The sequence below is a fragment of the Salmo salar genome, chromosome 19, assembly GCF_965601325.2.
Source record: "Salmo salar chromosome 19, fSalSal1, whole genome shotgun sequence".
In the NCBI taxonomy this organism is placed as follows: Eukaryota; Metazoa; Chordata; class Actinopteri; order Salmoniformes; family Salmonidae; genus Salmo; species Salmo salar.
In genome coordinates, this window is record NC_138309.1 from 67689835 (window position 1) to 67712892 (window position 23058).

General features: G+C 41.9%; 1 protein-coding gene across 3 annotated transcripts in view; it reads left to right on the top strand.

Moving 5' to 3' along the window:
* The first annotated feature begins 213 nt into the window (after positions 1-213).
* tgfi1 (Transforming growth factor beta-1-induced transcript 1 protein) overlaps positions 214-23058 on the top strand; it is a 29172-nt gene continuing 6327 nt past the window's right edge. The window contains exons 1-6 of one of the 3 annotated variants that reach the window (XM_014158489.2): positions 214-510; positions 2995-3045; positions 3431-3588; positions 4024-4088; positions 19984-20123; positions 20323-20422. In XM_014158489.2, coding sequence (XP_014013964.1) covers positions 498-510; positions 2995-3045; positions 3431-3588; positions 4024-4088; positions 19984-20123; positions 20323-20422 — 527 coding nt within the window. In that variant the 5' untranslated portion in view covers positions 214-497. The remainder of the gene's footprint in view (positions 511-2994; positions 3046-3430; positions 3589-4023; positions 4089-19983; positions 20124-20322; positions 20423-23058) is intronic. The other 2 variants (XM_014158490.2, NM_001139971.1) reach the window with 2 other exon arrangements.

Sequence of the window (23058 nt, forward strand, 5' to 3'; positions counted from 1 at the left end):
GTATGCATTAAGGTGTCTATAATATAATAAACGTGTCAAAAACAAATGTTCACATTAATTAATGCATTTCTATTGCTTCCAAAATATGTTTAACGCCGTTAGGGGAGTGCCAAAATGGAGGCGCGGTGGCTTCAAAGCATCGCCCTCTTGTAGTCATCTAGTGTGTATATATAGCGTGTTGGTTGTAACCGCAGTAATTTAACTACGCCTTCTCCAGTCTGTGGTACCAGTAGGCATAATACAGGAAGAGAGTCGTGGAGGAAAAGAAACGGGACGCCCTTTTTTTTATACTCGCATAGTTAGTAGATAACGGAATCCAAAAAGTTATTCGGGGCCAACGCAGACAATAGCCCTGTTACAGAGATAATATATCCAGCCATACCATGGACGTTTGACGACCTAGGTTCAATAGAATAAACCATCCACTACAAGCCGATGCTGATCATATTAATCTTTTCTCACATCAAGAGGAAAAAAAGCTAATTTTAGAATTTACCATGGATGATTTGGGTATGTATTGCAAATTGACCCTCTTTGAAACATTGTAGCAACGTGCTTCGCTATCTAATGGAATTGAAGAACGATGGTTGTAGTACTGAGGCATTGAAAAAAGTAAATTTTTTGTTTTCTTGAAAGAGATCTATCTTTGCTGGAATTTGGAGCAAAAGTAAAAGGACATGGAAATGGAATAGTTTAGAAAACAATGTTTTCTCATAATCTATGATAATAGATAGGAACATGATTAGGCATAAGATATTACCTATAAATAGTACGATGTTTGAAAATGCATCTGGGGTCCTATTCCTATTAAAGAAGCAATATTTTACTTATAGCAGTTCATTTTAGACTTGAAAGAAACAGCCCTTATCCTCAAGTCTTTGTTATTGTGCCTATAGAGTTAGCTTTTGAACTTATCAGTATATCGACTACATTAGATGTAGGCCTAGCTAGTAGGTACTGTATGGGTGGTCTCTTATAATCCATGTTTATGAGAGATCGTTATCTAGTGAAAATCCGCTGGTCTCAATTGAATAACATTTTTAACCATAGAACAACTCAAACATTATCTTCCAACTCAAATCTTGCTTTCTCTACATTGTGCTCCTCTTTTGTAAGGGAGGGAATAAGATCCTGGAAAAGCTTCATTTTGTGACATTTTTGTTTTACCACTCCAGCAATGTAAAACATTATGCTCCCTTAACTCTAAGCCAGGAAAACAAGGAGTATACTAATGTAACTGTGTCCTATGTCAACATGCAGTGCTTCTAGCTCTAACCACAAATTCAATCAAAATTAGATCTTGGACATCCTCTGTAGGAGGATGTCTATAATGCTATCGATGAGTCAGAGATGGACTTTAGTGAGCTTCATAACATAATAAAGATCTCAATGTAATTCATTCAGCCATCAGGGGAAAAGAGTGTGACTATCATTAGTGTTAGTAAACTACTGGGTGGATTTAATAGTTAGAAGAGCCCCTTTCGAATGACTATTGATACAGAAGTTGAGGAATACATATATCCCTCTTTTCTTAAAAATGGTGGCAACTTTCAGAATGGAAAGCAATGTCCCAGCCCTCTACATCTAGCACTGAAATAGCCTAGGGCCTCGATGGCTCACCAAGACTCATGAAGTTCAGTGAAAATAGGAGGGTTGTGTGCTGCACCAGACCAGAGAACAAAGCATTTGCTCTTGTGGCCTACTCGCTCGAAGAGTAGTGTGTGCAACATATTTCAAAACGGAGGGATTTTATGCTTAGCAAGCACGAGGAAGAATGTCTGCATCTGGTTCAGCACATCTGGATAGGATTGCACTTCAAGGTTCAGTTGTTGCTGGGTGACTGGCGACGTGTTTCTCAAATAGGGGGACAGTGTTTATGTCAGTGTGTTTATGCTGTAGTGTTGTGTGTTATGTTGTAAGTTGATCTCTTTGGTTGGTGTGACTTGTGGGGTTTTTCAGCGAGATCACTTGTTAAGAGAGGCTATGGCCAAGTCAAACAGTCAGCAGGCAGAGCTCTAAATATGGTCATATTTCACATTGAGAGAATTTCAACTCCTTATATGAGCAGTCCAGTCTAAGTGTGTGTGTGTATAAGAGAGGGAGAGAGTGAGAAAGAATGTGTGTGTGTGTGTGTGTGTGTGTGTGTGTGTGTGTGTGTGTGTGTGTGTGTGTGTGTGTGTGTGTGTGTGTGTGTGTGTGTGTGTGTGTGCGCGAGTGAAGAACATTCTCTCCACATGTTTGTACCAGTGTGAATCATCAGTGGGAGAAATGACCACAGACAGTGATGATAAAAGGCAGTCTCACCAGTCTTATGTAGGTTTAATATGTCTAACTCTTACCAAGAAATTATGAATGTGGCGTACATATAAACACCAAATAAATACACTGACCTCAACTAAATATTACATTTTGAGAATGTAAAGCAGTCATTTTCCAAAATATCCTTATTTTGCTCTGAAATTGCTTCAAAGTTGCTCAAAAGTTGCATGAAGTGATGCTCTGTGCATCTTCCACAAATATTATTGTCAAAATAGATTTTCCTGGAAATATGGTTTGATAATTAATGTATTGTTTCAGATTCTGCATGGTTTGCAAAAGTAAACCAAGTTAGGAAAAAAGCTTGTCTAATAATCCAATAAGACACATTGTCCTGGTTTTGGCCATAAAAGGGATACATCCATTATGTCAATCATGTGTTGTTAAATGCAGAATGCCATGGAGGAATACTAAAATGGCATGTACTTCTCGTGAAAATGAGGTTTGAGTTCGATATCAGTTGACGAACACCCTTCCTCCACTGCTTCCTTATCACTTTGGCATGTCCAGAAAGGTCTACATGTGACTTTAGCTTTTTTGCACATTTGATGTCCCTTGCTTTGATTGGTCAATGTGTTATTCTCGCTCTAATTGGCCCGCCTCTCTGTGTCCTCTCTGCTGCCTGCGTCTGATTTGCATCTCTCTGATTGGTCACTGAGTCCGTCTGTCTACCCTCAGGAGATCCTGATTCACCTAACTACCCTCTCAGTCCTCGTATTGTTGTGTTTGGTACGTAACTGTCTGTATGTATGTTTGTTTGTGTGTTTCACCCTCTTTCTGTAGTGTCTCAGTGTGTCAAAATACTTTGCTTCTATGTCCTCACCTCCTCCATGTGTCCCTTTGTTATTCCATCTTTTTTTCGCTCCTATTTTCCTTCTATAATTTCCATTCCCATTCCCATTTCTCCAATTTCTTGTATTTAACCAGCATTAACCATCAACATAGGTATCAGCCAATACCTGTGTACTAACCACCCTCCGAGGCAAAATGAATGACTGCACAGTATGAATGACAACATCTTGAATTCCTCTACAAAGACTCCCATTGAAATAGAATCTCAAAAAATCGATAGATTATATTTCTATGCACACTCCCATCCTCTCTGACTCTGTAGACGCCCTCCTCGCTGACCTAGAGAGCACCAGCTCTCCCCTGGCCAGGTGCCCAGTCCTGCTTACCTCTGATCCCCCGGCGACATCTGACCCCACGCCTGCCAGCCCTCAGGACAACGCCCAGACCAGGCCACCGCCTCCAGCTTACACACCCCAGCAGGTAAGAGGTTTGAGATAGAAAACATTTTAAGAGTTTTGAGGTAGACTTAACAACTTGGATCAGATTACCTTAGCCCCAAACCTTAACCATTAGGAGGGTTGGAAATATATCCGAGCCTGAATCAGTGGTGAGGGCCAACTTCTACCTACTCTAGGTGAGGTAAAAGAAAGAAGTCAACATAGAACAGGCTGTTGGAAGTGTCTCATTCTGTAGATAATTATAAAATGCTAAAAGAGGATAGGTAGTAAGGCGGGATCAGACCCTGCTTAGAAACTCAACTTGTCAAAGTTAAATGTTTTTATAGAATAGTTATGAAGTACCATAACTCGTATTGTGTTGATGGGTGAGCATTGAGTTCAGAGCAAAAGTGAAGATTGACTTTCTGGTTGAAAAACAAGTTAATTATATTTATAATGTGCCAAACTTTTCTTTTAGACGGTGTCTGCTGCAATGAAGTCCAATGGTTCTCAGAACCCAAACCCAGACAAACAACTATACAGGTACTATTTTCCTTTATTATTAGTTACTTTACTACGTAAAACAGAGTGGTCAAAGCAGCAGCGATTAAGCTGGTTCCACCAGGCCATTATTTTACCTGCCCTATATGAAATAATGTTTATGGCCCTGGCTTTTTTTGTAAATTCTACATTCTTATGCAGTGGGGGGATATGGTCGAGGCTGGGGGGGGGGGGGGTCTCAGTTCTACATTCTTATGCAGTGGGGGGATATGGTCGAGGCTGGGGGGGGGGGGGTCTCAGTTCTACATTCTTATGCAGTGGGGGGATATGGTCGAGGCTGGGGGGGGGTCTCAGTTCCACATTCTTATGCAGTGGGGGGATATGGTCGAGGCTGGGGGGTCTCAGTTCTACATTCTTATGCAGTGGGGGGATATGGTCGAGGCTGGGGAGGGTCTCAGTTCTACATTCTTATGCAGTGGGGGGATATGGTCGAGGCTGGGGGGGGTCTCAGTTCTACATTCTTATGCAGTGGGGGGATATGGTCGAGGCTGGGGGGGGGGGTCTCAGTTCTACATTCTTATGTAGAAGGACTAAGGAGCTCAGTTCTGGACAAAAAGGACATTCTACTCCAAAATGAATGAAAATAAGTATGCTGACAGCATCTAAAATAGAATTTCCTCCTCCAGAAATTAGCCCAATAACACATTGGTAAAATCATTTGCTAAAATGATTTTAACATATTGGACCATGTACAGTATATAGCCTATGCATGGTCTATATTATCAGGTATGCTATTAGCAATAAACATGATCACCTTTAGCCCAACTGATGCAGCAAAGTGCAATTAAATAGGCTGAAGCATGGGGTTGCCTATCTGCATTTACCCTATTGGGCTAATCATTAGCCAGATCTCAAATGTGATCTTTTAATTAGATATTTTCATATCAATGAATTTTATGTCCCAAAAACACTTGCATAAACGCTGAATATAATGTAGGCCTACCTGTTAGGGTAACTTGGGGTAACTCGCCACCCGGGTTCTCACAGAAACCACTTTGTCACAATTTTTCCCCCAACACTTTCCCTGTTTATCTGTCTCATCACAATTTTTTAAGTCATTCCAAATAAACTATTTTGAGGTAGAAAGGCGTTGTACCCCAAGTCACCCTACAATTGACCGGTGTTACATTTAGTCCCACTCTCCCCTATACACTCACTGTAAATTGTGGAGCGGTAATGTGCTTTAAAACATGCTTCTGCTAAAATCCCGGGTTTAAAATGGTGCAGTTTGCGCATATTTAGGAGTTGAGAAATAAAGTAGGAATGGAAAGCTGGGATTCCCCTCTTTTCAACAAAAGCAATTAAAACTGCTGTTTTCGCGATTGCAAGAATTGTTGTGCATTGTCCTGCTCAGAATGCATGTTTCCCTCCCTATGGCACTTATAACATGAATGCGCCACGAGAGGAATACAGTGAGGGAAAAAAGTATTTGATCCCCTGGTGATTTTGTACGTTTTCCCACTGACAAAGAAATGATCAGTCTATAATTTTAATGGTAGGTTTATTTGAACAGTGAGAGACAGAATAACAACAACAAAAATCCAGAAAAACGCATGTCAAAAATGTTATAAATTGATTTGCATTTTAATGAGGGAAATAAGTATTTGACCCCCTCTCAATCATGAAGAGTTCTGGCTCCCAGGTGTCTTTTATACAGGTAACGAGCTGAGATTAGGAGCACACTCTTAAAGGGAGTGCTACTAACCGCAGCTTGTTACCTGTATAAAAGACACCTGTCCACAGAAGCAATCAATCAATCAGATTCCAAACTCTACACCATGGCCAAGACCAAAGAGCTCTCCAAGGATGTCAGGGACAAGATTGTAGACCTACACAAGGCTGGAATGGGCTACAAGACCATCGCCAAGCAGCTTGGTGAGAAGGTGACAACAGTTGATGCGATTATTCGCAAATGGAAGAAACACAAAATAACTGTCAATCTACCTCGGCCTGGGGCTCCATGCAAGATCTCACCTCGTGGAGTTGCAATGATCATGAGAACGGTGAGGAATCAGCCCAGAACTACACGGGAGGATCTTGTCAATGATCTCAAGGCAGCTGGGACCATAGTCACCAAGAAAACAATTGGTAACACACTACGCTGTGAAGGACTGAAATCCTGCAGCACCCGCAAGGTCCCCCTGCTCAAGAAAGCACATATACATGCCCGTCTGAAGTTTGCCAATGAACATCTGAATGATTCAGAGGACAACTGGGTGAAAGTGTTATGATCAGATGAGACCAAAATGGAGCTCTTTGGCATCAACTCAACTCGCCGTGTTTGGAGGAGGAGGAATGCAGCCTATGACCCCAAGAACACCATCCCCACCATCAAACATGGAGGTGGAAACATTATGCTTTGGGGGTGTTTTTCTGCTAAGGGGACAGGACAACTTCACCGCATCAAAGGGACGATGGACGGGGCATGTAGCGTCAAATCTTGGGTGAGAACCTCCTTCCCTCAGCCAGGGCATTGAAAATGGGTCGTGGATGGGTATTCCAGCATGACAATGACCCAAAACACACGGCCAAGGCAACAAAGGAGTGGCTCAAGAAGAAGCACATTAAGGTCCTGGAGTGGCCTAGTCAGTCTCCAGACCGTAATCTAATAGAAAATCTGTGGAGGGAGCTGAAGGTTCGAGTTGCCAAACGTCAGCCTCGAAACCTTAATTACTTGGAGAAGATCTGCAAAGAGGAGTGGGACAAAATCCCTCCTGAGATGTGTGCAAACCTGGTGGCCAACTACAAGAAACGTCTGACCTCTGATTGCCAACAAGGGTTTTGCCACCAAGTACTAAGTCATGTTTTGCAGAGGGGTCAAATACTTATTTCCTTCATTAAAATGCAAATCAATTTATAACATTTTTGACATGCGTTTTTAATTTTAATTTGTTTTTGTTATTCTGTCTCTCACTGTTCAAATAAACCTACCATTAAAATTATAGACTGATCATTTCTTTGTCAGTGGGCACACGTACAAAATCAGCAGGGGATCAAGTACTTTTTCCCCCCACTGTACATATGAGATGAGTATAGTAGGGTATGAAAACATATAGAGCGGCATTATTTAAGGTGGCTAGTGATACATTACATCAGGATGTTATGAAAACATTATATAAAGTGGCATTGTTTAAAGTGGCTAGTGATACATCTAATACATCAAGATGGCAAGATGCAGTAGATGGTATAGCGTACAGTATATACATATGAGATGAATAATGTAGGTTATGTAAACATTATCTAATATAAATAATATAAAGTGGCAAGTGATAAATTGATTACATCAATTTTCCAATTATTAAAGTGGCTTGAGTTGAGTCAGTATGTTGTCAGCAGCCACTCAATGTTAGTGATGGCTGTTTAACAGTCTGATGGCCTTGAGATAGAAGCTGTTTTTCAGTCTCTCGGTTCCAGCTTTGATGCACCTGTACTGACCTCGCCTTCTGGATGTTAGCGGGGTGAACAGGCAGTGGCTCGAGTGGTTGTTGTCCTTGATGATCTTTTTGGCCTTCCTGTGACATCGGGTGGTGTAGGTGTCCTGGAGGGCAGGTAGTTTGCACCCGGTGATGCGTTGTGCAGACCTCACTACCCTCTGGAGAGCCTTCCGGTTATGGGCGGAGCAGCTGCCGTACCAGGCGGTGATACAGCCCGACAGGATGCTCTCGATTGTGCATCTGTAAAAGTTTCTTCACCACGCTGTCTGTGTGGGTGGACCATTTCAGTTTGTCCGTGATGTGTACGCCGAGGAACTTAAAACTCTCCACCCTCTCCACTACTGTCCCGTCAATGTAGATAGGGGGCTGCTCCCTCTGCTGTTTCCTGAAGTCCACGATCATCTCTTTAGTTTTGTTGACATTGAGTGTGAGGTTATTTTCCTGACACCACACTCCGAGGGCCCTCACCTCCTCCCTGTAGGCCGTCTCGTCGTTGTTGGTAATCAAGCCTACCACTGTAGTGTCGTCTGCAAACTTGATGATTGAGTTGGATGCATGCATGGCCACGCAGTCGTGGGTGAACAGGGAGTACAGGAGAGGGCTGAGAACGCACCTTGTTGGCGACCCAGTGTTGAGGATCAGCGGGGTGGAGATGTTGTTACCTACCCTCACCACCTGGGGGCGGCCCGTCAGGAAGTCCAGGACCCAGTTGCACAGGGCGGGGTCGAGACCCAGGGTCTCGAGCTTAATGACGAGTTTGGAGGGTACTATGGTGTTAAATGCTGAGGTGTAATCGATGAACAGCATTCTTACATAGGTATTCCTCTTGTCCAGATGGGTTAGGGCAGTGTGCAGTGTGATGGCGATTGCGTCGTCTGTGGACCTATTGGGTCGGTAAGCAAATTGGAGTGGGTCTAGGGTGTCAGGTAGGGTGGAGGTGATATGGTCCTTGACTAGTCTCTCAAAGCACTTCATGATGACGGAAGTGAGTGCTACAGGGCGGTAGTCATTTAGCTCAGTTAGCTTTCTTGGGAATAGGAACAATGGTGGCCCTCTTGAAGCATGTGGGGACAACAGACTGGGATAAGGATTGATTGAATATGTCTGTAAACACACCAGCCAGCTGGTCTGCGCATGCTCTGAGGAAGCGGCCGGGGATGCCGTCTGGGCCTGCAGCCTTGCGAGGGTTAACACGTTTAAATGTTTTACTCACGTTGGCTGTAGTGAAGGAGAGCCCGCAGGTTTTGGTAGCGGGCCGTGTTAGTGGCACTGTATTGTCCTCAAAGCGAGCAAAAAAGTTGTTTAGTCTGTCTGGGAGCAAGGCATCGTGATCCGCGACGAGGCTGATTTTTCTTTTGTAGTCCGTGATTGACTGTAGACCCTGCCACATACCTCTCGTGTCTGAGCCGTTGAATTGCGACTCCACTTTGTCTCTGTACTGACGCTTAGCTTGTTTGATTGCCTTGTGGAGGGAATAGCTGAACTGTTTGTATTCGGTCATGTTTCTGGTCACTTTGCCCTGATTAAAAGCAGTGGTTCGCACGTTCAGTTTTGCGCGAATGCTGCCATCAATCCACGGTTTCTGGTTGGGGAATGTTTTAATATACGCTGTTGGTACGACATCACCGATGCACTTGTTAATGAACTCGCACACCGAGTCAGCGTATTCGTCAATGTTGTTGTTCGCAGCAATGCGGAACATATCCCAGTCCACATGATCGAAGCAATCTTGAAGCGTGGAATCCGATTGGTCGGACCAGCGTTGAACAGACCTGAGGGCGGGAGCCTCCTGTTTTAGTTTCTGTCTATAGGCTGGGAGCAACAAAATGGAGTCGTGGTCAGCTTTTCCAAAGGGAAGGCGGGGGAGGGCCTTATATGCATCGCGGAAGTTAGAATAACAGTGGTCTAGAGTTTTACCCGCCCTGGTAGCACAATTGATATGCTGATAGAATTTGGGGAGCCTTGTTTTCAGATTAGCCTTGTTAAAATCCCCGGCTACAATAAATGCAGCCTCGGGATATGTGGTTTCCAGTTTACATAGAGTCCAATGAAGTTCTTTCAGGGCCGTCGATGTGTCTGCTTGGGAGGGATATACACGACTGTGATTATAATTGAAGAGAATTCTCTTGGTAGATAATGCGGTCGGCATTTGATTGTGAGGAATTCTAAGTCAGGAACTTGAGTTCCTGTATGTTGTTATGATCACACCACGTCTCGTTAATCATAAGGCATACACCCCCACCCTTCTTCTTACCAGAGAGATGCTTGTTTCTGTCGGCGCGATGCGTGAAGAAACCAGGTGGCTGTACCGACTCGGATAGCGTGTCTCGAGTGAGCCATGTTTCCGTGAAACAAAGAACATTACAGTCTCGGATGTCTCTCTGAAATGCTACCCATGCTCGGATTTCGTCTACCTTGTTGTCGAGAGACTGGACATTGGCGAGTAGTATGCTCGGGAGCAGTGCGCGATGTGCCCGTCTACGGAGCCTGACCAGAAGACCGCTCCGTCTGCCCCTTCTTCTACGGCGTCATTGTTTTTGGTCGCCTGCTGGTATCCGATCCATTGTCCTGGGTGGTAGGCCAAACAGAGGATCCGCTTCGGGAAAGTCGTATTTCTGGTCATAATGTTGGTGAGTTGACATTGCTCTTATATCCAATAGTTCCTCCCTACTCTATGTAGTAAAACATAAGATTACCTGGGGTAACAATGTAAGAAATAACACATAAAAAAGCAAAATACTGCATAGTTTCCTAGGAACGCGAAGCGAGGCGGCCATCTTTGTCGGCGCCGGAAGAACATCCAAACTAACCTACTATGGGGTTGATATATTTTTCTATTATAATTACTTGTTTTGTTTGTAGAGGAAAAATACACGTGGAATGTTCTAGCATCTTCAAAATGCGCCTCAGCAGAAATATTTGTTAATGTTCCATATTTTTTGTTGTTGCGTAGGGTCAATGATTTTGCCGTGGCACACCTTGAGTGCAGCGGAAACACTGGATGTGTAACGACCGTCGCAATGAGGGGACCAAGATGCAGCGTAGCACGTGTTCATGATTATTTATTTAAATCAGAACACTTAAACAAAATAATAAACAATGGAAACGAAAGCGCACAGTTCTGTCAGGTAAAACAGAAAACAACTACCCACAAAACACAGGTGGGAAAAGGCTGCCTAAATATGGCTCACAATCAGAGACAATGATAGACAGCTGCCTCTGATTGGAAACCATACCTGGCCAAAACATAGAAATAAAATACATAGAATGCCCATCCCATATCACACCCTGACCTAACTAAACAGAGAAAAACGGCTCTCTCAGGTCAGGGAGAGAGCCCCCAAAACATTTTTGGGGGCTGCCTCTCGTGCTTCCTTCCTTGCCTCCCCGGCAGGCTTCTATGTCTGTCCAATACTTGCCCCCAAGTCCAGTCTATTCTCTCCTCCCACTCTTCCAGAGACCAGGAACCATCTCCTCCCGGGCACGCTGCTTGATCCAGTTGTGGTGGGTAGTTCTGTGACGACCATCGCAATGAGGGGACCAAGATGCAGCGTGGCACGTGTTCATGATTATTTATTTAAATCAGAACACTTAATCAAAATAATAAACAATGGAAACGAAAGCGCACAGTTCTGTCAGGTAAAACACAAAACAGAAAACAACTCCCCACAAAACACAGGTGGGAAAAGGCTGCCTAAGTATGGCTCCCAATCAGAGACAAAGATAGACAGCTGCCTCTGATTGGAAACCATACCTGGCCAAAACATAGAAATAAAATACATAGAATGCCCACCCCATATCACACCCTGACCTAACTAAACAGAGAAAAATGTCTCTCTCAGGTCAGGGCGTGACAGAATGATTTTACAAGAAAGATTGACATTAATATTGGTGATAAATTGTTGCTCTCTCAGAGTCCAAGTTGTAACAGTCAAGAGAAGAAGTTGTAACAGTCAAGAATTGAGTGAACGATATTAAATAAAACACATAATATACCAGAAAAGTCTTACTTGTAAGTAAGTAATGAAGGAATAGGAGTAGGATGCTTGCAGTGCATACTACTTTTAGATTTGTTTTGGTCTGTAGAGTCAGCATTCTTTCTTCAGTACTCTTGGTCTTTGAGAGAAATCATTGCTATTAGTTCCAGCCATACTTTACTGTAAAGAAATATCCAACTATCCCTCACTTACTGTCTTTTAAAAACATCCTTATCTGTCTTACACCACAGCTTAAATCTTAATGAATTTACTTCTGTAGATTGTTGTCAAAAAGGCTGCGGCCAAACTTTTGGTGACATACTGAGCGTGTGCCACAGCTAAAGCACTGATGGGAGTCTGAACGTTACCAATAAATATGTGTTAAAAAAAGTGGGAGCTTTCCTTAGCTCAACAGCCCATTATGTTCAATTTTTATTTTATTTGCTTTGGTGCTATTTTCACCAATAGTGTGCAGCTGCAGCCTGCAATTCTGGGCGTTCCTTCGTGTGGGCATTCCTGCAGGAACGCCCTCCGCTCCCCCTCGAGCATCCCATTGGTTCTTTCATTGTCAACAAACTACACAAAATACTGTAATGTCAAAGTGGAAGAAAGATTCTAACATTTGTAAAAAAAAAAAAGAAAAAAAAAAGATGACAAATAAAACACGAATATAGCTTGATTAGGTAAGTATTCAACCCCGTGAGTCAATACATATTAGAATCACCTTTGGCAGCGATTATAGCTGTGAGTCTTTCTGGGTAAGTCTCTAAGAGCTTTCCACACCTAGATTTTGCAACATTTGCCCATTATTCTTTTCAAAATTCTGTTGCTGATAATTTTCAGGTCTTGCCATAGATTTTCAAGTAGATTTAATTTATTTTAATTGTATTTAACCCATATACTTCAACAAAGTATTGACTCAGGGGTGTGAATACTTTTGTAAATTACTTGTTTCTGTATTTAATTTTCAATCACTTTGTAATCATTTCTCAAAAACATGTTTTCACTTTTGTCATTATGGGGTATGGCAGGGTTCCCCAACTGGTGGTTTATTTGGCCCCCAAAGTTTTCTGACCCCCCCCCCCCCCCCAAAGAAATATATCCTCTCTGGGCTAGGCGGGACGAATTTGTCCCACCTACGTAACAGCCAGTTGAATCCTGTGGCGCGATTTTCAAAACCTTTGAAATGCTATTACTTCAATTTCTCAAACATATGACTATTTTACAGCTATTTAAAGACAAGACTCTCGTTAATCTAACCACACTGTCCGATTTCAAAAAGGCTTTACAACGAAAGCAAAACATTAGATTATGTCAGCAGAGTACCAAGCCAGAAATAATCAGACACCCATTTTTCAAGCTAGCATATAATGTTACAAAAACCCAGAAGACAGCTAAATGCAGCACTAACCTTTGATGATCTTCATCAGATGACAACCCTAGGACATTATGTTATACAATACATGCATGTTTTGTTCAATCAAGTTCATATTTATATCAAAACCCAGCTTTTTACATTAGCATGTGACGTTCAGAACTAGCATACCCCCCGCAAACTTCCGGCGAATTCACTAACAATTTACTAAATTACTCACGATAAACGTTCACAAAAAGCATAACAATTATTTTAAGAATTATAGATACAGAACTCCTCTATGCACTCGATATGTCCGATTTTAAAATAGCTTTTTGGTGAAAGCACATTTTGCAATATTCTAAGTACATAGCCCAGGCATCACGGGCTAGCTATTTAGACACCCGGCAAGTTTAGCACTCACCAATATCAGATTTACTATTATAAAAGTTTGATTACCTTTTGTTGTCTTCGTCAGAATGCACTCCCAGGACTGCTACTTCAATAACAAATGTTGGTTTGGTCCAAAATAATCCATCGTTATATCCGAATAGCGGCGTTTTGTTTGTGCGTCCCAGACACTATCTGAAATGGTAAATCAGGGTCGTGCGCATGGCGCAATTCGTGACAAAAAAAATCTAAATATTCCATTACCGTACTTCGAAGCATGTCAACCGCTGTTTAAAATCCATTTTTATGCCATTTTTCTCGTAAAAAAGCGATAATATTCCGACCGGGAATGTCCATTTAGCTAAACAGAGGAAAGTAAACAAAGCTTTCGGTCGACGCGGGCACGAGCCTGAGTCTCACAGTACTGTAACCAGCCACTACCCAAACGCGCTACTTTTTTTCAGCCAGAGCCTGCAAAGCCACGATTCAGCTTTTTACCGCCTTCTGAGACCCTATGGCAGCCGTAGGAAGTGTCACGGGACAGCTAAGATCCTCACTCTTCAATAAACAGAGACAAGAAGAACGACACCTTGTCAGACAGGCCACTTCCTGCATGAAACCTTCTCAGTTTTTTGCCTGCCAAATGAGTTCTGTTATACTCACATACACCATTCAAACAGTTTTAGAAACTTTAGCGTGTTTTCTATCCATATGTAATAAGTATATGCATATTCTAGTTACTGGGTAGGAGTGGTAACCAGATTAAATCGGGTACGTTTTTTATCCGGCGGTGTAAATACTGCCCCCTAGCCCTAACAGGATATACAGTACCAGTCAAAACCAGACACACCTACTCATTCCAGGGTTTTTCTTTATTTTTTACTATTTTGTGAAGACATCAAAACTATGAAATAGCACATATGGAATCATGTAGTAACCAAAAAAGTGTTAAAACAAATCAAAATATATTTTGTATTTAAGATTCTTCAAAGTATCCACAATTTGCCTTGATGACAGCTTTGCACACTCTTGGCATTAATTCAACCAGCTTCATGAGGTAGTCACCTGGAATGCATTTCAATTAACGGGTGTGCCAATCAGTTGTGTTGTGACAAGGTAGGGTTGGTATACAGAGATAGCCCTATTTGGTAAAAGACCAAGTCCATGTTATGTCAAGAACAGCTCAAATAAGCAAAGAGAAACGACAGTCCATCATTACAATTACAATTACAATCCGGAAAATTTCAAGAACTTTGAAAGTTTCTTCAAGTGCAGTCGCAAAAGCCATCAAGCGCAATGATGAAACTGGCTATCATGACGACCACCATAGGAAAGGAAGACCCAGAGGTACCTCTGCTGCAGAGGAAAAGTTAGAGTTATCAGCCTCAGAAATTGTAGCCCAAATAAATGCTTCACAGAATTCAAGTAACAGACACATCGCAACATCAACTTTTCAGAGGAGACTGCATGAATCAGGCCTTCATGGTCGAAGAAACCACTACTAAAGGACACCAATGAGAAGAAGAGACTTGCTTAGGCCAAGAAATAAAAGCAATGGACATTAGACTGGTAGAAATCTGTCCTTTGGTCTGAAGAGTCCAAATTTGAGATTTTTGGTTCCAACCGCCATGTCTTTGTGAGATGCAGAGTAGGTGAACGGATGAGCTCCGCATGTGTGGTTCCCACCAGGAAGCATGGAGAAGGAGGAGTTGATGGTGTGGGGATGGTTTGCTGGTGAGACTGTCTGTGATTTATTTAGAATTCAAGGCACACTTAACCAGCGTGGCTACCACAGCATTCTGCAGCGATACACCACCCCATCTGGTTTGCGCTTAGTGGGACTATCATTTGTTTTTCAACAGGACAATGACCCAACACACCTCCAGGCTGTGTAAGGGCTATTTGATCAAGAAGGAGAGTGATGGAGTGCTGCATCAGATGACCTGGCCTCCACAATCACCGACCTCAACCCAATTGAGATGGTTTGGGATGAGTTGGACTGCAGAGTGAAGAAAAAGCAGCCTACAAGTGCTCAGCATATGTGGGAACTCCTTCAAGACTGTTGTAAAGCATTCCAGTTGAAGCTTGTTAAGAGAATGCAAAGAGTATTTAAAGCTGTTATCAACGCAAAGGGTGGCTTCTTTGAAGAATATATTATGATTTGTTTAACACTTTTTTGGTTATTACATATGTGTTGTTTCATAGTTTTGATGTCTTCACTAGTATTCTACAATAAATAAAGAAAAACCCTTGAATGAGTAGGTGTGTCCAAACCTTTGACTGGTACTGTATATATTTTTTTGTATTTTTGTAAAATGTTGTTGTTGGGCATAAAAGAGTGTAAAAACACCAGGAAATCAGGTCCAAGTGATTTTAATTTAAGAGAACTGTTACCAAGTATTCCCACACGTAATATAGAGACACGTGATCGTATACAAATGTAAGTAAGTTTTGAAATGATTATGTTTTAGTCAAACATTATATCTGTTTGGGCTTCTTGAGGTCAATTTGCAGTCTACAAATTATTTCTAATTATGTTCCAGCCCTTGACCATCCACTCAAGAAAAAATATTCTGGCGGCTGAATCTAGTTGATGATCTCTGGGGTATTGTGTGTTGATGGGTGAGAAAAAATATAAACTCAAGATTTAACACTTTCAAATATTTTACTGAGTTACAGTTCATATACGGAAATCATTAAATAAATAAATTAGGCCCTAATCTATGCATTCCACATGACTGGGCACTGGTGTAACCATGGGTGAGCCAGGCCCAGCCAATCAGAATGAGTTTTTCCCCACAAAAGGGCTTCATTACAGACAGAAATACTCTCTCAGACAATCCCACAGGTGAAGAAGCCGAATGTGGAGGTCCTGGGCTGGCGTGGTTACACGTGGTCAGCGGTTGTGAGGCCGGTTGGACGTACAGCCAAATTCTATAAAACGACGTTAGAGGCAGCTTATGGTTGAGAAATTAACATTAAATTCTCTGGCAACTGCTCTGGTGGACATTCCTGTAGTGCGCATGACAATTGCACGCTCCCTCAAAACTCAAAACAATTGCACTGTGGCATTGTGTTTTGTTACAAAAAGTGGTCTTTTATTGTCCCCAGCATAAAGTGGCCTTTTATTGTCCCCAACATAAGGTGCACCTGTGTAATGATCATGCTGTTTCTTGATATGCCACACCTGTCAGGTGGATGGATTAACTTGGCAAAGGAGAAATGCTCACTAATAAGGATATAAAACATTTGTGCACAAGATTTGAGAGAAATAAGCTTTTTGTGCATAAGAAACATTTCTAGTTTTTTTTATTTCAGCTCATGAAACATGGGACCAACACTACATATTTTGTTTATATTTTTGTTCAGTGTTCTTTCTGAAGGCACTGTAGGTGCACTGTAATCAAATGAAATAAATGAAATAATTGAAAGAAACAAGGTTTAAAATAAATAAATAAATAAATAATGTTTATTAGCAGGCACTAGTTTGGTTCAAGCCTGTCTTGAGCATTTGGGCGTAGGTTCTCATCGACGTCACAGTAAATGTCCTCATTGTTCATGCATCTGGAGAAAAAACTTTTGGCATGGAGAATCCAAGCCTGACACAGTAAGTCGGGATTGATGTCATTGCATGCCTCATCCATGGCCTGAAGGAGGTTGGCACACTCATGGGGACCTTCTACCTGTATTGTATTTTAGAGTATTGTATTGTACTTACGTATTGTAGTGGTCCTGTGTGGCTCAGTTAGTAGGAGCGTGGCACTAGCAACACCAGAGTTGTGGTTTCGATTCCCACTAGGGTCACATACAAAAATGTGTGGATTCACTGTTGTCACTGGATAAAAGCGCCTGTTACGTAAATGGCACATATTATTGTATTTGAGTACTGCGTTGCCCAACGCAATTTTAGTACATCAGTGTGGACCCCCCCCCCCCATCAAAAAGATGCTGGTAACTTCATTTTGGATACATGTTTACTGTAATGGGGTTTGCCTTTGTGACATACATCTCTAATCTTGTCAATATCAGATTTTTTAAAAACTTAATGTGAAATAAGATCATAATAGTCGTCATCATAATAGTACATTACCCTGTTTAAACCATAACTTGTTTTTACTGTAACTTACTGGCAGCCGTTACCTGTAGGTTACTGTAAAAACGTTACAGTATGTTGCTGTAAATTCCAAAGAAACTTGGTTTAACAGTATATTACTGTAAAAATGTGCATTCTTAACTGGTCAAAGGGCCTCCAGACATAGCTCCACCTCATTGTTTGTTGGTGGAAGGGTCTCTAGCTGGTGGTCCACCTTGTTCTTCGCTGGTGGAAGAGCCTCCAGGCAGAGCTCCACCTCATTCATTGCTGGTGCAAGGGCCTCCAGCCGGAGCTCCACCTCGCTGTTGGTCGGAGGAAGGGTGACCAGCTGGACACATTTTTTATTTCCAGGGGGTATTGAGTTGATGATTCTGTGGTGGTTGCTTCACTGTCAGTCCAAAATTGCCAAACTGTGTGGTTACATGTAACAAAGCATCATTTTACTATTATCATTGGGCTACTGCCGCTTTCTTCAAATGTTACTTTTGGTAAGCTTTGGCCTTTTGGTGGTCTGCCCTGTCTGACGCAGTAGGATACATAACCTACGATTGGCAACAGTTGGATAGAAGCATGCAATGAAGCAACCAACACACAATCCTCAACTCAATAGCCCTTGCAAATAAAACATGTCCCTTCAGTTTTTTGGTCTCTGGATATGCTGCTAATATTCTCAAATCTGGATCATTTGAGATCCTGCCAACCCTATCTCTCTTGAAAATGTATTTGCTTCGATAGGCCTTGCATGAACCCATGTTATCCACAAATTATAATAATCCATTTAGGTTCACATGGGTATGATATCAGATTAGATAGACAGCATTGCATGATTTCCCCCGAACTTGATTGAATTACTTGGATTGATGGTCTTTTGTTGATGTGAAAAACCAGCCAAAGACTTGCTTCCGAATATTGGTTTTGCAGTGTCCCAATGTAAATACTACATTGTGGAGTTTACACTTTATACATGATAGGGTTATTTTTCAGTAGTTTTACCCTAAGAGGGTTTGCAAACAGGGCCCGGATTATTCGGGTGCCAAGAATGTACATTCCTGTAACAAACCAGCAGGGCATCAGGTACATTTTTATATACACTATATTTATGAATGTTAGTTTGGGGTCACTAAGAAATGTCCTTGTTTTTTAAAGAAAAGCACATTTTGGTCCATTAAAATAACAACAAATTGATCAGAAATACAGTGTAGACATTGTTAATGTAGTAAATGACTATTGTAGCTGGAAACGGCCGATTTTTTTTGTAAATGGAATATCTACATAGGCGCACAGAGGCCCATTATCAGCAACCATCACTCCTGTGTTCCAATGGCACGTTGTGTTAGCTAATCCAAGTGTATCATTTTAAAAAGCTAATTGATCATTAGAAAACCCTTTTCCAATTATGTTAGCACAGCTGAAAACTGTTGTTCTGATTAAGGAAGCAATAAAACTGGCCTTCTTTAGACTAGTTGAGTATCTAGAGCATCAGCATTTGTGGGTTCGATTACAGGCTTAAAATGGCCAGAAACAAAGAACTTTCTTCTGAAACTCATCAGTCTATTCTTGTTCTGAGAAATGAAGGCTATTCCATGTGAGAAATTGCCAAGAAACTGAAGATCTCGTACAACACTGTGTACTACTCCCTTCACAGAACAGCGCAAACTGGCTCTAACCAGAATAGAAGAGGAGTGGGAGGCCCCAGTGCACAACTGAGCAAGAGGACAAGTACATTAGAGTGTCTAGTTTGAGAAACAGATGCCTCACAAGTCCTCAACTGGCAGCTTCATTAAATAGTACACGCAAAACACCAGTCTCAACGTCAACAATGAAGAGGCAACTGCGGAATGCTGACTTTCTAGGCAGAGTTGCAAAGAAAAAGCCATATCTCAGACTGGCCAATAAAAAGAAAAGATTAAGATGTGCAAAAGAACACAGACAGTGGACAGAGGAAGATTGGAAAAAAGTGTTATGGACAGTGAAATCTAAGTTTGAGGTGTTCGGATCACAAAGAAGAACATTTGTGAGACATAGAAGAAATAAAAAAATGCTGGAGGAGTGCTTGACACCATCATGGTGGAGGCAATGTGATGGTCTGGGGGTGCATTGGGGGTGGTAAAGTGGGAGATTTGTACAGGGTAAAAGCGATCTTGGAAGGCTATCTCTCCATTTTGCAATGCCATGCCATACCCTGTATGCCAATTTCCTCCTATAACAGGACAATGACCCAAAGCACAGCTCCAAACTATGCAAGAACTATTTAGGCAAGAAGCAGTCAGCTGGTATTCTGTCTATAATGGAGTGACAAGCACAGTCACCGGATCTCAACCCTATTGAGCTGTTGTGGGAGCAGCTTGACCGTATGGTACGTAAGAAGTGCCCATCAAGCCAATCCAATTCGTGGGAGGTGCTTTAGGAAGCATGGGGTGAAATCTCTTCAGATTACCTCAACAAATTTACAACTAGAATGCCAAAGGTCTGCAAGGCTGTAATTTCTGCAAATGGAGGATTCTTTGACCAAAGCAAAGTTTGAAGGACACAATTATTATTTTGAGTTATAACATTCTTTCCCCATCTCTCTCTCTCTCCTTTTCACTCTCTTTTTCTCTCACCCTCTCTCTCCCTATCTCCCCTCCAGCACAGTGAATAAGCCTCGCTCCCCCCGCACGGCGGACCCTCCCCCTCCGGCCTTCTCCTCCTCCTCTGTGTTAGGAGGGGGTCTCAGCGAACTGGACCACCTTCTGCAGGAGCTCAACGCTACCCAGTTCAACATCACAGGTCAGTATAGGCTTGCCCTCACAAGCCTCCACTGGACAGTGTTTGCTAAAGGTCATCTTCATACTATGTGTGTGTGTGTGTGTGTGTGTGTGTGGTGCGTGCGTGCGTGCGTGCGTGCGTGTGCGTGTGTGTGCGAGCAACATTTTCTCAATATGTGGTATTCATGCTTTGTGTGCTCATCTTTGTCTTTGGTTGGTAGATGAGATTCTGGCCCAGTTTCCCACCACTAAAAAGGATGAGAGGGACAAGATAAAAGAGTTCCAGGGGTCCAAGGACAAGGTCACAACACCCTACCCCAGGTACTCATATACACCCTCCAGATACCCTAAAGCAGTGATCATCAACTAGATTCAGCCGCAGGCCAATTTTTTTCCTGAACGGATGGTCGGGGGGCCGGAATATAATTTGTAGACTGCAAATTGACCGCAAGATTCTCAAACAGATATAATGTTTGACTAAAACGATCATTTCGGACCTTGCTACCATTTGTATATGATCATGTCTCTCTATTATGCATTCAATACTTGAGAACAGATTTTCATAATTAAAATTACTGGTAGTTGAATTTCGGGTGTTTTTAGAGTATTTTATGATATTAAAAAAATATACAGTACCAGTCAAAAGTTTGGACACACCTACTCATTCTAGGGCATTTTTTTGTTTTTATGATTTTCTACAATGTAGAATAATAGTGAAGACATCAAAACTATGAAATAACACATATGGAATCATGTAGTAACCAAAAAAGTGTTAAACAAATCAAAATATATTTTATATTTGAGATTCTTCAAAGTAGCCACCCTTTGTTTTGATGACAGCTTTGCACACTCTTGGCATTCTCTCAACCAGCTTCATGAGGTAGTCACCTGGAATGCATTTCAATTAACACGTGTGCCTTGTTAAAAGTAAATCTGTGGAATTTCTTTCCTTATTAATGCATTTGAGCCAATCAGTTGTGTTGTGACAAGGTAGGGGTGGTATACAGAAGATAGCCCTATTTTGTAAAAGACCAAGTCCATATTATGGAAAGAACAGCTCAAATAAGAAAAGAGAAATGACAGTCCATTATTACTTTAAGACATGAAGGTCGGTTTCTTCAAGTGCAGTCCCAAAAGCCATCAAGTGCTTTGATGAAACTAGCTCTCAACATCAACTGTTCAGAGGAGACTGCGTGAATCAGGCCTTCGTGGTCGAATTGCTGCAAAGAAACCACTACTAAAGGACACAAATAAGAAGAAGAGACTTGCTTGGGCCAAGAAACACGAGCAATGTACATTAGACCGGTGGAAATCTGTCCTTTGGTCTGATAAATCCAAATTTGAGGTTTTTGGTCTTTATGAGATGCACAGTAGGTGAACGGATGATCTCCACATGTGTGGTTCCCACTGTGAAGCATGGAGGGGCAGGTATGATGGTGTGGGGGTGCTTAGCTGGTGACAATGTCTGTGATTTATTTAGAATTCAAGGCACACTTAACCAGCATGGCTACCACAGTATTCTGCATCGATACACCATCCCATCTGGTTTGTGCTTAGTGGGAATATAATTTGTTTTTCAATGGGACAACTTACCCCCAGGCTGTGTAGGGGCTATTTGACCAAGAAAGAGAGTGATGGAGTGCTACATCAGATGAAATGGCCTCCACAATCACCCGACCTCAACCCAATTGAGATGGTTTGGAATGAGTTGGACCTCAAAGTGAAGGAAAAGCAGCCAACAAGTGCTCAGCATATGTGGGAACTCCTTCAAGACTGTTGGAAAAGCATTCTTCATGATGCTGGTTGAGAGAATGCTGTCATCAAGGCAAAGGGTGGCTACTTTGAACAATCTAAAATCTAAAATATATTATTCCATATGTGTTATTTCATAGTTTTGATGTCTTCACTATTATCCTACAATGTAGAAAATAGTAAAAATAAAGAAAAACCCTTGAATAAGTAGGTTTGTCCAAACTTTTGACTGGTACTGTATACAGTGCCTTGCAGAAGTATTCATCCCCCTTGGTGTTTTTTATATTTTGTTGCATTACAACCTGTAATTTAAATTGATTTTTATTTGGATTTCATGTAATCGACATACACAAAATAGGTGAAATGAAAATAGTCCAAGTGAAACGAAAAAAATAACATTTTTCAAAAAATTGTGTGCAAGGAGAGCATTAATCAGAGAGGCAACAAAGAGACCAAAGATAACCCTGAAGGAGCTTGAAAGCTCCACAGCAGAGATTGGAGTATCTGTCCATAGGACCCCTTTAAGCCATATACTCCACAGAGCTGGGCTTTACGGAAGAGTGGCCAGGAAAAAGCCATTGCATAAAAAAAGAAAGAATCAAACACGTTTGGTGTTCGTCCAAAAGACATGTGGAAGCCTCCACAAACATATGGAAGAAGGTACTCTGGTCAGATGAGACTAAAATTTTGCTTTTTGGCCATTAAGAAAAACGCTATGTCTGGCGCAAATCCAACACCTCTCATCACCCCGAGAACGCCATCCCCACAGTGAAGCATGGTTTGTGGCAGCATCATGCTGTGGGGATGTTTTTCATCGACAGGGACTGGGAAACTGGTCAGAATTGAAGGAATGATGGATGGCGCTAAATATGTACATTCTTGAGGGAAACCTGTTTCAGTCTTCCAGAGATTAGAGACTGGGACGGAGGTTCACCTTCCAGCAGGACAATGACCCTAAGCATACTGCTAAAGCAACACTTGAGTGGTTTAAGAGGAAACATTTAAATGTCTTGGAATGACCTAGTCAAAGCCCAGACCTCAATCCAATTGAGAATCTGTGGTATGACTTAAAGATTGCTGTACACCAGCGGAACCCATCCAACTGGAGCAGTTTTGCCTTGAAGAATGGGCAAAATCCCAGTGGCTAGATGTGCCAAGCTTATTGAGACATACCCCAAGAGACTTGCAGCTGTAATTGCTGCAAA